The sequence below is a fragment of the Volvox carteri genome (genome assembly GCF_000143455.1).
Source record: "Volvox carteri f. nagariensis unplaced genomic scaffold VOLCAscaffold_4, whole genome shotgun sequence".
Lineage (NCBI taxonomy): Eukaryota > Viridiplantae > Chlorophyta > Chlorophyceae > Chlamydomonadales > Volvocaceae > Volvox > Volvox carteri.
This window is the reverse complement of record NW_003307547.1, coordinates 832,731-843,593: the sequence shown is the minus strand read 5'-3', so window position 1 is coordinate 843,593 and position 10,863 is coordinate 832,731. Positions and strand designations below refer to the sequence as shown.

The 10,863-nt window shown below is 59.6% G+C and overlaps 2 protein-coding genes across 2 annotated transcripts in view; one reads left to right on the top strand and one right to left on the bottom strand.

Annotated features, from left to right (window-relative positions):
- The window catches only part of VOLCADRAFT_116157 (uncharacterized protein), a gene marked incomplete at both ends in the record, with an annotated part of 5,824 nt that extends 3,673 nt beyond the window's left edge, over positions 1-2,151 (bottom strand). The window contains 4 exons of the mRNA XM_002946677.1: positions 625-696; positions 843-944; positions 1,221-1,226; positions 1,882-2,151. Of these exons, the coding sequence (XP_002946723.1) occupies positions 625-696; positions 843-944; positions 1,221-1,226; positions 1,882-2,151 (450 nt within the window). The remainder of the gene's footprint in view (positions 1-624; positions 697-842; positions 945-1,220; positions 1,227-1,881) is intronic.
- Positions 2,152-2,640: 489 nt separating this feature from the next.
- On the top strand, positions 2,641-8,979 carry VOLCADRAFT_86969 (uncharacterized protein; the record flags this gene model as incomplete). Its single annotated transcript, XM_002946857.1, has 13 exons — positions 2,641-2,740; positions 2,990-3,126; positions 3,481-3,516; positions 3,944-4,096; positions 4,294-4,510; positions 5,106-5,250; positions 5,564-5,924; positions 6,358-6,477; positions 6,879-7,106; positions 7,505-7,663; positions 7,822-8,160; positions 8,418-8,597; positions 8,833-8,979. 13 exons carry the CDS (start codon positions 2,641-2,643, stop codon positions 8,977-8,979), a joined length of 2,322 nt encoding a protein of 773 aa, XP_002946903.1.
- Positions 8,980-10,863: the final 1,884 nt, after the last annotated feature.

Here is a 10,863-nt window from a genome sequence, read left to right as displayed (position 1 = left end):
GTAGGAGGGGGAGAGGCAGGAGGGGGGAAGACGAACCACGAGCGAGCGAAGCTGATGCCAAGGAAAGACTGATGTGCCAGAAGTAAAGAAGGCGTAACTAGCCAGTCGGCACTTGTAAAGTAGTAGTCCTCGCGATGATGTAGTAGTCATGACGATAGCGGAAAACTACCTACCTAGCCGCCAAGAATAAAATAAAGTGCGGAAAGAGAGCAGGAAAACCATCCGTATTATTCTAGGTGTAAAGGCGGCGAAGAGCAAAAAGCTGACGTGAGTTGAGAAAGAGGTGGAGGACGTAAGCTGGAAAAAATTGCTCGCCGGCCTGGCGGCGGAATTGAGGAACCTGCACAGAACTGGCTGATAAGCTGCTGGTAATGAACTGCTGGTGACATGCAATTGCTCCTCCCAAACCCCCAACCCGCCACTGACTCGACCGACCCAACTATGCTAGTCCGGGGAAAGAGGGGAAGGAGGAGGCAGTCAGGGGAAGAGATCATGAGAGAGGGGGACATTGCTGCCTGGCTGGTGGGTGGGGTTTTCCTCCCCTCCGTTCCTCCCCTTCCCCTCCCCTTCCCTTCCCGCCCCCCGTTTGGGGGCCGTAAGTTCACTTCCCGCCTTTCCACGCACCTTGGGCCGTGCGCCCGTACACAGACACAGTTTGTCGTACCGCAGTTCGTTGCCGCCCAGGAGCTTCAGGACCTGCGAAGGCAACCCCCCGCGATTTTCGGTATTGCGGGGGTTGAGGGGGTTGAGGAGTTGAGAGGTGTGTAAGGAAGGATAATGCGCGAAGCGAAAGGCGGCAAGGGTGAAGAGCCGAAAAGAGGTGTTTGGGTGTTTTTCCGTACCCTGGCTTGCAAGTCCAGTCCCGTGGCGATTCCCCTCAGCACTTGCAGCACCCCTCTGCCGGCCTCTCCCGCGGCTAAGTCCTCCAGCGGGGTCTCCACCACCTGGCGGGGTAGGGGGTAGGGGGTAGGGGTGCAGCAGAGTTTAGCTGGCGAGGAGGGGGAGGGGGAGGGGGAAAGACGAACCACACGCGATTGAAGCTGCTGCCAGGGCAAGATAGGGATGGGGAAAGGGGGGAGAGACATGTGGGTGAAACGACCTTCTTAGGGCCTTCATGTCCAATGCCGTGTTCGGGTTACGCGGTCAGCACTGCCCCTGCCCCTGCCCCTGCTACACCGGTGATCTGTCGTTTCAGATCCGCTGTACCCCCACTCACCCACCTCTCCCTGACAGGGCGGTGGGGGAAGGGACACCGAGCGGGTCCGCGGACATACATACATACAGACAGACAGATAGGTGAAGAGGCAGACAGACAGAGAGGCAGACAGACAGACAGACGGAGAGGCAGACAAAAAACAGACAGACAGTATTTATACGTGTTCAGATGCCGGGAAAGGGGGACTAGATCCCCGGTATAAACAACCGATAGAAGAAATTCTTATTGGAAATATGAGATGGGACAGACGCGGGGGTGTGCGGCGGGGGCGATGGCGGGGCGGGGGGCCGGGGGGGTTCCGTCGCACGAACGCTGCATATTGCTGTTTGCCTGTACGGCATCCGACTGCGTTCACTTAGATGCCCTCCCTTTCCCTTCCCGCTTCATCTACTGCTTCTAACCCGGCAAGTCCCAAAGCATTCTTCGTCTTCAGCAGGCTGCGAGTGTGGAAAGGACTATTCGCACGGGTCGCCTCGCCACAGACCGACCCACGGGTCCATTACAGCCCTCCCGGACCATTTGATGCGGGGAGCAGGGACGGGGGCGGCCAATCTAGTCCCTCCCTGCGGCGTTTGGTTTCCGCATTAGGGGATTATTTTTACGGGGCTTGTGGAAGGAAGCAATACCCGAATGAAAGGGGGGGGGTATGGAGAGCCCTGTCGTACCTCCAGCTCCTCCACTAGCCTGCTCAGCCGGGTCACCTCGCGGACGCCTTTGATGGCGGAGCTGCTGCTGACCAGGATGATGTGGTCGGTTTCGGCGGTGGCGCCGTTAGGTGGCGCAACCTCGCGGCGCGGCTCATCCGCGGGGCTGGGTGGAGTAGGGTGCTGCGGCTGCTGCCCCGGCTGCTGCTGCTGCTGCTGCTTCAGGCAGCGTGCCAGCTCCAGTGCGCAACATACCCCAGCAATGCCTCCTCCAAGTACCACGTATCGCATGGAGCAGTGTGATGTGGCCTAAGGGCCCAGCGGCACAGGTTCTGGTGGCTGTGACCTGATGATGACCCTTGTGACAAAACTGGATAAATAAGTCTGGGTGCGCTCAGGTCCGCGTTGTGTGCGAATGATGACCTTGAACATGCGAGATCAGGTGGATTTCATAATTGCTTGTCGGCGGCAAAGGCCTTTGCTGGTCATAAATGGTCGTTTGCGTCGTTCACTGCCAACGGAACGACTATCCCCGTTTGGCCCGTCTTGCGAAATGGGGATAGCTTGGGCTCACCTAAGCATGCATAATAAAGCTAATTTTTTACTGGTTAAGTTTTGTAACTGCAGCGAAGCGGCCCGGCGCATAGGGAGATTTCTTGGGCGCCGGGGATAACTGAACAGCTAACTCCAGTTGCAAAGACCTCTCAACGCTCTTGCCATAGATTACGAGGGGTTGCCTGATTACCTTGATCTGTGCGTTTACGTGGACCGGATCTCGCAATGGCATCGGATGCGACTCCGCTGGAGCAGGCGTTCGACAAGCTCAACACCTGCATCAAAAACCAGCAGCACAAGAAGGCTCTTAAAGCCTGTGATGAAGGTGCGCATGGGATGCGGACACTGCGGTGCTCTACCGCACCCTTCGGCGGCTGAACCTGAGTGCTTCCAGGTTTTGCGGGCCTTATATTTACCGAATGAAATGGGCGCCCCTCTTGATTTGCCAATGTCAGACTCCAGCTTGGGTGAAGCCAAGATTGGACCCAACGCCCCGCTTCAACCCCCCACCCCAACCCCTTTTTTCCCCCGCCCTTCCCGCACCTCTTACGCCTTCCCCACTTCCCCTTGCCAGTCCTCGCCCTCGCACCGGGAGACGTGGACGCCCTGCGTTGCAAGGTGGTGGCGCACATGCAGCTCTCCGAATTCCAGCAGGCGCTGGAGCTGCTCAAAAAGCCCGCGCTGGCATCTCAGCCGCTGGGCTTTGAGCGGGTAAGCCAGCCCCTGGGTGGGGATGGTGTTCCGGCTGCGGGTATCTCCCGCCGGACCCAGGCCCCCACAGCTTTCATAGCTTTCGGCAACTGCTTGTGGGGGAGACCCCCCCCAGAGGATAGGACCTTCCTGGCTGCCCAGATGCTCACGAGGTTCCCCCACCCCACCCACATGTCCCACGTCACCATCCTCATTTCCACCGCACACGAATGTCTTCGTGGCTCGTGGCGTTTCCGCCCCAACCCCCCTCACGGCAGCAGCTTCACTCGCTCGTGGTTCGTCTTTCCCCCTAACCCCCTAACCCCGGTGATCGTCCGTGCGCCTGCTGCCCTACTCGTCCGCCGCCCTGCACAGGCCTACTGCATGTACCAGTTGGGGCATATAGACCAGGTGGGTGGGTGAGAGGGGGTGGGTGGTAGGGGGTGAGAGGGGCATGGCTAGGATGCAGCCAGGGTGGGCGGCGGTGGGGCCGGGATGAGCGCAGAAGGCGCTCGAGCGCTCGCGAATGAAGGCGCGGGAACTAGGAATGCGCGAGTTCTGGTCAGGCGTGCTGCGCAGTCGTGGGTTGACGTACACTGCCCTTCCGGGGTGGGGAATGGGGATTTCAGTAAGGGGAAGTCCGGGGGAAGGAGGGGGGGCTGTGGGACCTGTTTAGGCGGTGCGTGGCGGCTTCCTACCACCCCGTCATTCCCTTTACCTCATCTCTTCAACCCCCGAGGTGACACACAAAACCCGAACTGCCATCCGCTGCCCTTAACTTTTCTCTTCGACTCGTACGTGGCATCTTACCCCCCGTTCTCTCTCCCTCCCCCCTCAGGCGCTGGCAGTGGCCAGTCAGGCTCTGTCCTCCCCCGACCTGGACGCAGCGGCCGCCGCGGCGCTGTTGCAGCTTCAGGCGCAGTTGGAGTACCGGAGGGGCCGTACACGTGACTGCATCAACACGTACGACAAGCTCTTCCAGCAGTACAAGGTACGCTGGCGGCGATGGGTGGCATGTATCTCTCCGGGGTTTCTGGACTGAACGTGAGCAGACGAACGCCTTTTACGAAGGAAGGTGATCAATCCTCGTTAGTTGGAATAAACCCTTTCAACATATACCTGTATTTTTACACACGTTGCTGCTGTATACACTGCCGTACGTAACTCCCTACGCGTTGTCGTACACAGGCTGATTCTTTGGAGCTCAAGACCAACGTCCTGGCTGCTTACGTGGCTGCGGGTCTCTCCAGTGAGCTGCCGGACCTGATGGCGGCGCTCAAGGTCCGGCCCCGGGACAGCTTTGAGGTGGCGTTCAACCGGGCGTGTGGGTTGGTGTCGGCGGCCGGGGGGGACCCGCAGCAGCTGGCGGCGGCGGAGGGGGACCTGCGGATGGCCATAAAGCTGGGTGAGCGGGGGCGGGGGGAAAGGCTTTTGGTAGGAGTGGCGGCCGGGCGAGCGGGGGCGGGGTGAGCGGTGAGCAGGGAGAGGAAAAGAGAGGAAAAGGTAAACACTGGCACATATCTCGGGTGTATGAGCGCATGACCGCATAACGCAGGGTTCCCTGAAGGAGGGGATGGGATGGCGGCTCCACAGGGCTTTGGGCGTCACCCACTTTGAAAGTTGTTATTGATTTGTGTACTCCTAGCCCTTAGCCACTTTCCATCCTCATCAGGCCACACATCCGCCCTCTAGCCAGTAAGTACTTCGCATCGCCTCCTTCCTGGCACAGCTGCCTTCTTCCAGGGCGGGGAGCTTCCCTCCCTCGGGCTCGCCGTCTTCCGAAACCTCCGTTTGGAGGGGCGGGGCACTTCACCGCTATTGTGTCCTAGTAGTCTAATCAGTACGTCCAGGCTTGGCAAAGCTACGCCCTCGTTAGACTCCCCCTCCGAGGCTTTCCTGGCCACCCTCCCAACCCGCTGAGCCTCCTGATCAATCCCTTGCTTACACATGCGCGCGTCTGTATGTGCATGCGTGTGTGTGCATGTGGCTGTGTGTTTCAGGTCGCGAGGCTCTGTTCGAGGAGGATCTAGGGGAGGAGGAGGTGGAGGACGAGCTGAGCCCCCTGGCGTGTCAGCTGGCCTACGTGCTGGGCAGATTGGGCAGGACGGCGGAGGCGGGGGAGCTGTACGACAAACTCATCCGAGGGTGAGTGGTTGCGTATGGGGTGGGGGTGGTGAGATGTTCACAGTATTCACCTTCATCATCCCCACCCCGCTCCCACCCCGCTCCCACCCCCACCCTTCCGCGGGGTTTTCCTCCCGTCACCTCTCCCTCACCCACCTATGTCGTATTTGGCGGTTTATTCTTTCGTCTTTCCTCCGGGTCATTTGACCCGCCCTCCCCTCCCCCGTTGTCTGTTTAATCTAATCCTGGATTACCCGTCTAGTCCCGCGGTATCTGCGTCAATCTTCAGTGGTTCGTCTTCCCCTCCCCCACCCTTCCCCCGCGCACTGGGCAGCTCCCAGCCCCTCAGCGATGAGGCCACCCGGGCTCTGGCCAGCAACAACGCCATCGCAGACGCCCCCCACCGCCTGGAGCCGGGACCCCACAACCGGAAGTACATCAACTCGTCAACCAAGAAGCTCGAGGCGCTCCTGGAGAGGCCAGGAGGAGGAGGAGGAGGAGGAGCGGCAACAGCGGCTGCTGCGGCAGCGGGTGATGAGGAAGGCGGCGGCGGGGCCACCGTGGGCTCGCTGGCGGGTTTATTAGCCCGCCACACTCCGGCGGGGTCCCTTCCCCGGTTTGCGGGGGCTCTGGAGAGCCGGCTGGGGGAGGGCCAGAAGATGCAGCTGCTGCTCAACCTGGGGCTGCTGTACCTGGTGGGTGCGGGGGGGGGGCTGGGCGGGGAGGGGAGGGGGGTTGTAGGGGTTTGGGGGGAGGGGAGCGGCGGGGTTTGATGGTGTGCCGAAGTTCAAGAGGGGTTGATATTGCCCAAATACGAACGAACACAACCTGCTGGGTCCCGAAGGAGTGACGGAAGAGTTTGGAGTACGGAGAAATTCGGTATGTGTGGGATGGGGCTGGGGTGCAGGGGGGGAAGGGGGAAGGGGGGAGGGACATATTGAGGAGGGTCTCCGGCGACACGGGCTTTGGGGGGTCGCATGTCGGCTGTTGCGGTGTATACATATGGCGCATGTATGTATGTATGTATACACGAACGGTGTCTGTCGTGTTTACTACCTTTGTTCCTCTATGTGGCGATCTGTCTGTCTGTGTGTCTGTCTGCCTCACCGCTCTGTGTCTCCTGTGCAGGTCGGCGGGCGCCACGAGGCGGCTCGTGAGCTCGTGGGGGTGTTGGTGGCGGCTCCAGGGGGCCCGGCTGAGCCGGCGGTGGCGCTGCTGTCAGCCGCGGTGTCGCTCTCACAGGGCAAGGTGAGGAGAGGGGTGGAGGAGGGAACTGTGTGGGCGGCAGGCGGCTCCCCTCCAACCCCCCTCCAACCCCGTACCGCTCGCGAAGGGACCTGATCCGAACCCACGGCGGTTCATTCCCCCTCCCCTCCCAGCGCCTCTACACCAATCTTTACTTCTTTAAAACGGCTTCGTTCTACTTTACTTTTCGTCCGCTCTTACGAGTCTTGGCGGCTAGGTAGGTAGGTAGGTTTCCGCGGTCGCCATCATTACATCATCCCGAGTCGCCGGTCGCCGCCTTCAAGGACGCCGCCCCTCCCAGCTCCCACCGGATCCCTTCGACCGACGGCTGCAGGGATGTCGGCAGTCACCTCCTTGGCTTTTGCTTAGGGTTCCCCCGGGCCCACCCTTCACTTCCCCAACAGACGGTGGATGCGGACCGCACTTTGGAGTCGTTTTGTTCCTCGTGTGGCAGCGGGGCCCCCGGCTGCCCGCCCGCCGCCGCCGCCGTGGCGCCCACCTTGATGAGGGCGCAGATAGCGCTGGAGGGGGGCGGCACTGCGGCGGCTGCGGGGCTGCTGGCGGGGCTGAGGGACGAGCGGGTGGCTGCCAGTGGGGCGCTGGTGGCCACGCGGGTGGCGCTGTACGAGCAAGTAGGTGGGGGTGGGGGTGGGGGACGGGGAATGTGTGTGTTGGGGGGGAGAGGGGGGTTTGCGGGTAAAAGAGGTGAGTGAAACAAGACGCGGGGAGGGGTAGGGGGAGGGGGGAAGGGAGCGGAGGAACCAAGGGCCCTAACGCCGAGATGAGGAGAGGGAGGGAGGGCGGGGCAGAGGGGGATAGGTCGAGAAGCTTGCATGGAGCTCTTCAATTCCGTTCACAAGTCGTGCCGTTCACGTCTTCTTAAGTGTAAGTATTTTAGTTTACTATGTCCTTGCCTGGAACCCCCACCTTCCGCTCCTACTCCCCCCCCCTGGCCGCCACCGCCAGCGCCACAAAAACCGGAGACCTCACCCTTATCCTCGCTTCCTTACTGACCACCCCCTTCCGCCAGATGAACGACACCGCGGGTGCCGAGGCTCTACTTGACGGGGCGGTGGCCCAGTGGCGGTCTCGGAGCGGGGAGGAGGGGGCGGCCTCCGCTCTGGCCTGGTGCCTGTCATGTGCCATTGGACTCAAGCTAAGACTGGGGAAGCTGGAGGAGGCAAAGCAGGTGTGTATGTATGTATGTATGTATGTATGTATGTGTGTGTGTGTATTGGGGTTGTGTGGGGAGAGCGGGTGGAGAGGTGGTATTTGGTTGCAGTGAAGGATCTCATTGAGCGACCAACCAATCAGTACAGTCGCTGCCGCATCACCGCATCACCGCAGGCCTTCAAGCAACTCCAATCGTACGGCGTCTCGTCCACCTCCGCCGGCGCAGCCACCCTGGCTCGTCTGGCCCGGGCTTGTGCGCTGTCCGACCCCGCCGCCGCCCCTGGACTCGTGGCCCAGCTGGCTCCGCCGCCCACAACTGCCGTACTGTCAAGAATAGATTTAGATGCGCTAGAGGAGGGGGCGGTGAGGGGCCCGGGGGGAGGGGGAGGTGCGGCGGGTGGCCGCGGCGGCCGCGGCGGTCCCGATTTGGCGGCTGGGGAGCTGGCGGCGGCTGCTCGGGCTGGAGGCGGGAAGCGAAACGGGGAGGCGATGGAGGTGGACCAACAGCCCAAGGTACGGCATGAATACGATGCATTACTCTACGGTGTGCCGTACGGTAGTACAGCGTATGATACTCGGGCTGCGTGGGGGCGGGGAGGGAGTGAGAGGCTGCTTCAGCTGTTCGCTTTGCCGTGCGTCCGGCTGGATTCGGATTTGTTAATTGCCTCCCGAACCCCCTACGAGGCCCCCTCTGCTCCCCGTCCTTGAATCTCCTTCCCTTCTTCCCCTCTTTCCCCCCCCCTCCGGGTCCCGTCCCCCGCACCATGAAGGTTAAGAAGAGCCGCAAGAAGCACAAGCCCCGGTACCCCGCCGGCTACAACCCCGACCTGCCCAACGGCGGTCTGCCACCCCCCGACCCGGAGCGCTGGCTGCCCAAGTGGGAGAGGTCGGAGTTCAAGAAGAAGAGGGACAGGCGGCGGAGGGAGAAGGACGCGGTCAAGGGAAGCCAGGTGGGGGAGAGGATGTGCGGGGTATGCGTTTGTGTGTGGGGGTTGGGGGGGTGGGGGGGGCCCGTGAAGGGTAGAGGCTCGGGAGGCATGCAGTTTTGTGCGCGCAGTTTTGTCCGTCTCCTCCTAACCCCCTTCGTCCTAACCCTTTACCTGGTACTTTTAGGTTGGCAAATTGAAACCTTATAAACTTCTTTTGCATCATATGGCCTTTCCCCCTCCCCCTCATTCCCTGCAGGGCGCTGGCAAGGTGGATGAGAGCCTGGACCGAACCAAGGCCCCGCCGCCCTCCGCCGCCGCCACCGGGGGCTCCTCGGACGCCGCGAAGGCCCCACCCACGAAACCCAACCTGCCGCCCCGTAAGGGAGGAAAGGGCAAGAAATGAGGGAGGGAAGGGAGGGGAGGAGGGGAGGGGAGGGGAGCTGCAGTCCAGCTACAGCGGGCAAAGTGGGTCCGTGTGGTGCTGCAGGTGCCGGGGCAGGGGTAGGGGTAGGGGAGTGCACAAATGAGGTGGTGGGTTTCCTTGCGGAGGTGTTCAGGAATGTTCATTTACCCGAAGGTTTTAGGATTTAGTCTCCTAGGGGAGCTCCACCTCTAATGGCCCTGTGGGGATCCTGGGGAGCTGCGTGAACGCGAGCAGGTCATAGGTACGGATGAGGGGATATTTCCGATTTGGGGAGGAGGTTTTTCCGAGGCCGACTGGAAGAGGTCGTCCTCTCCTTCCGGACTGAGGCCGATTTGGGTTGTGTTGGAGGCTGAGGAGGAGGGGGAGGAGGAGGGGGAGGGGGAAATTGGGGCGCTGTTGGAAACGTGTTTGCTCGTTGAGGATAAGCGGAGAGGGAGGAGGGTGGTGGCTGTTGAAGCAACCGGTTGCGGACTGAGCCTCCTTAGGCGGTTGACGGATGTGACTGTGGGATGTAGGAGGGGAAGAAAATGTTCACCATTTGCAAACTGCAGTTTGCTTTTAAAGCGCACAGTTGAGTTCGTCCGTTCACCGGTCAAGTAGATACTGGAATAAATTGATCCCAACCGAGTAAGGGTGTGTTCACATGTAGTGTAATTCGGAGTATATGATTGCAAGTCTATCTCGTTCCGGCGATTCGAAATCTATTTACATAAGATTGCGGCAAAAAAGTCACACAGTCGCGATTTGCCCATGACAGCCTACAGCTGGCCAGCGTTTAGACGTAATTGCAAGGAACGGTTTGTTAAACCGCCTTTCCTAAGGAATGAAATTCATAAATGACGCCGAATCAATTATCCCAAGAGGGGCCCGCAGAACCCAATTCCCGTTCAGGCCCAACTGGCTCCGATTTAGAATCCGATTCGCATGAATCAACCCTGATTCGTTTACGTCCTAAGGCCAAGCGCTGTTAGACAGGCTCAACCGAAGGCCTAGCAGCGTAGTACAAACTGTTACAGGGAGCGATCTATGAATGCCTGTTGTATCCCCCCACATGCTTGTTGAAGTCATACGAACCGAGAAGGCTTACGGTGTCGCCATAGATCGCTTACAGTCACTACCAAACATACCGGTAAGAGATATATACCATCTCACTTGCCCCTGTAAAGCACAACCATCACAATCCCTCCAGAATCCAGCTGTTCATTCAAAAACATAACCACGAGGTCGTCGAGAATTACGGATTGCGAAGATCTGCACAGAATAATGAAAATGCACCGATAGTGCAGCTGAAAAGGACAAATGAACGGAAAAAGCGAAGTAACGATGCGCAAGCTCAGAACGGAGAAGAAGCGTAACAACATGTAAAAGTTTCAAATAGTGCACCGCTGCGCCGTGTTTTAGCAGGGTGTTGTCATACATATCCAACGGGCCCCAAAGTCAAAATTTATTGAATCTTATCCTGCAAACATCCTGCTATCATAAAGAAGACCAACGCAAGCGGTTGTTTGGCGTGCAAAAAGCCAGCACGATTTGCAGCCCCTCTCTTCCCGCGCCTCCAAGTTTTTAAGAAACCCTCCCACAGCATGTGCAGCTCAGAAAGTTCAGGCACAAGCATGCTAGAAAAAGCCATGGCATGGCCACTTCCCTCCTCAGGCATTAGGACGAAAACTAGGCGGAGTGGCAACTCTCATTACGATCCTCTTTTGTTGGGATTCATGGCTAGTCTTCTGAATGCCGCAGGCCCCCCTTCACAGCTGCTGCCGCACCGGGTTATGACCCTCTCATCCAAGGTAGGAAAAATTGTTTTCGGAGTAGTATAGAGGAAATGAAAATATGTATAACCCCCCCCACACACACGCGATA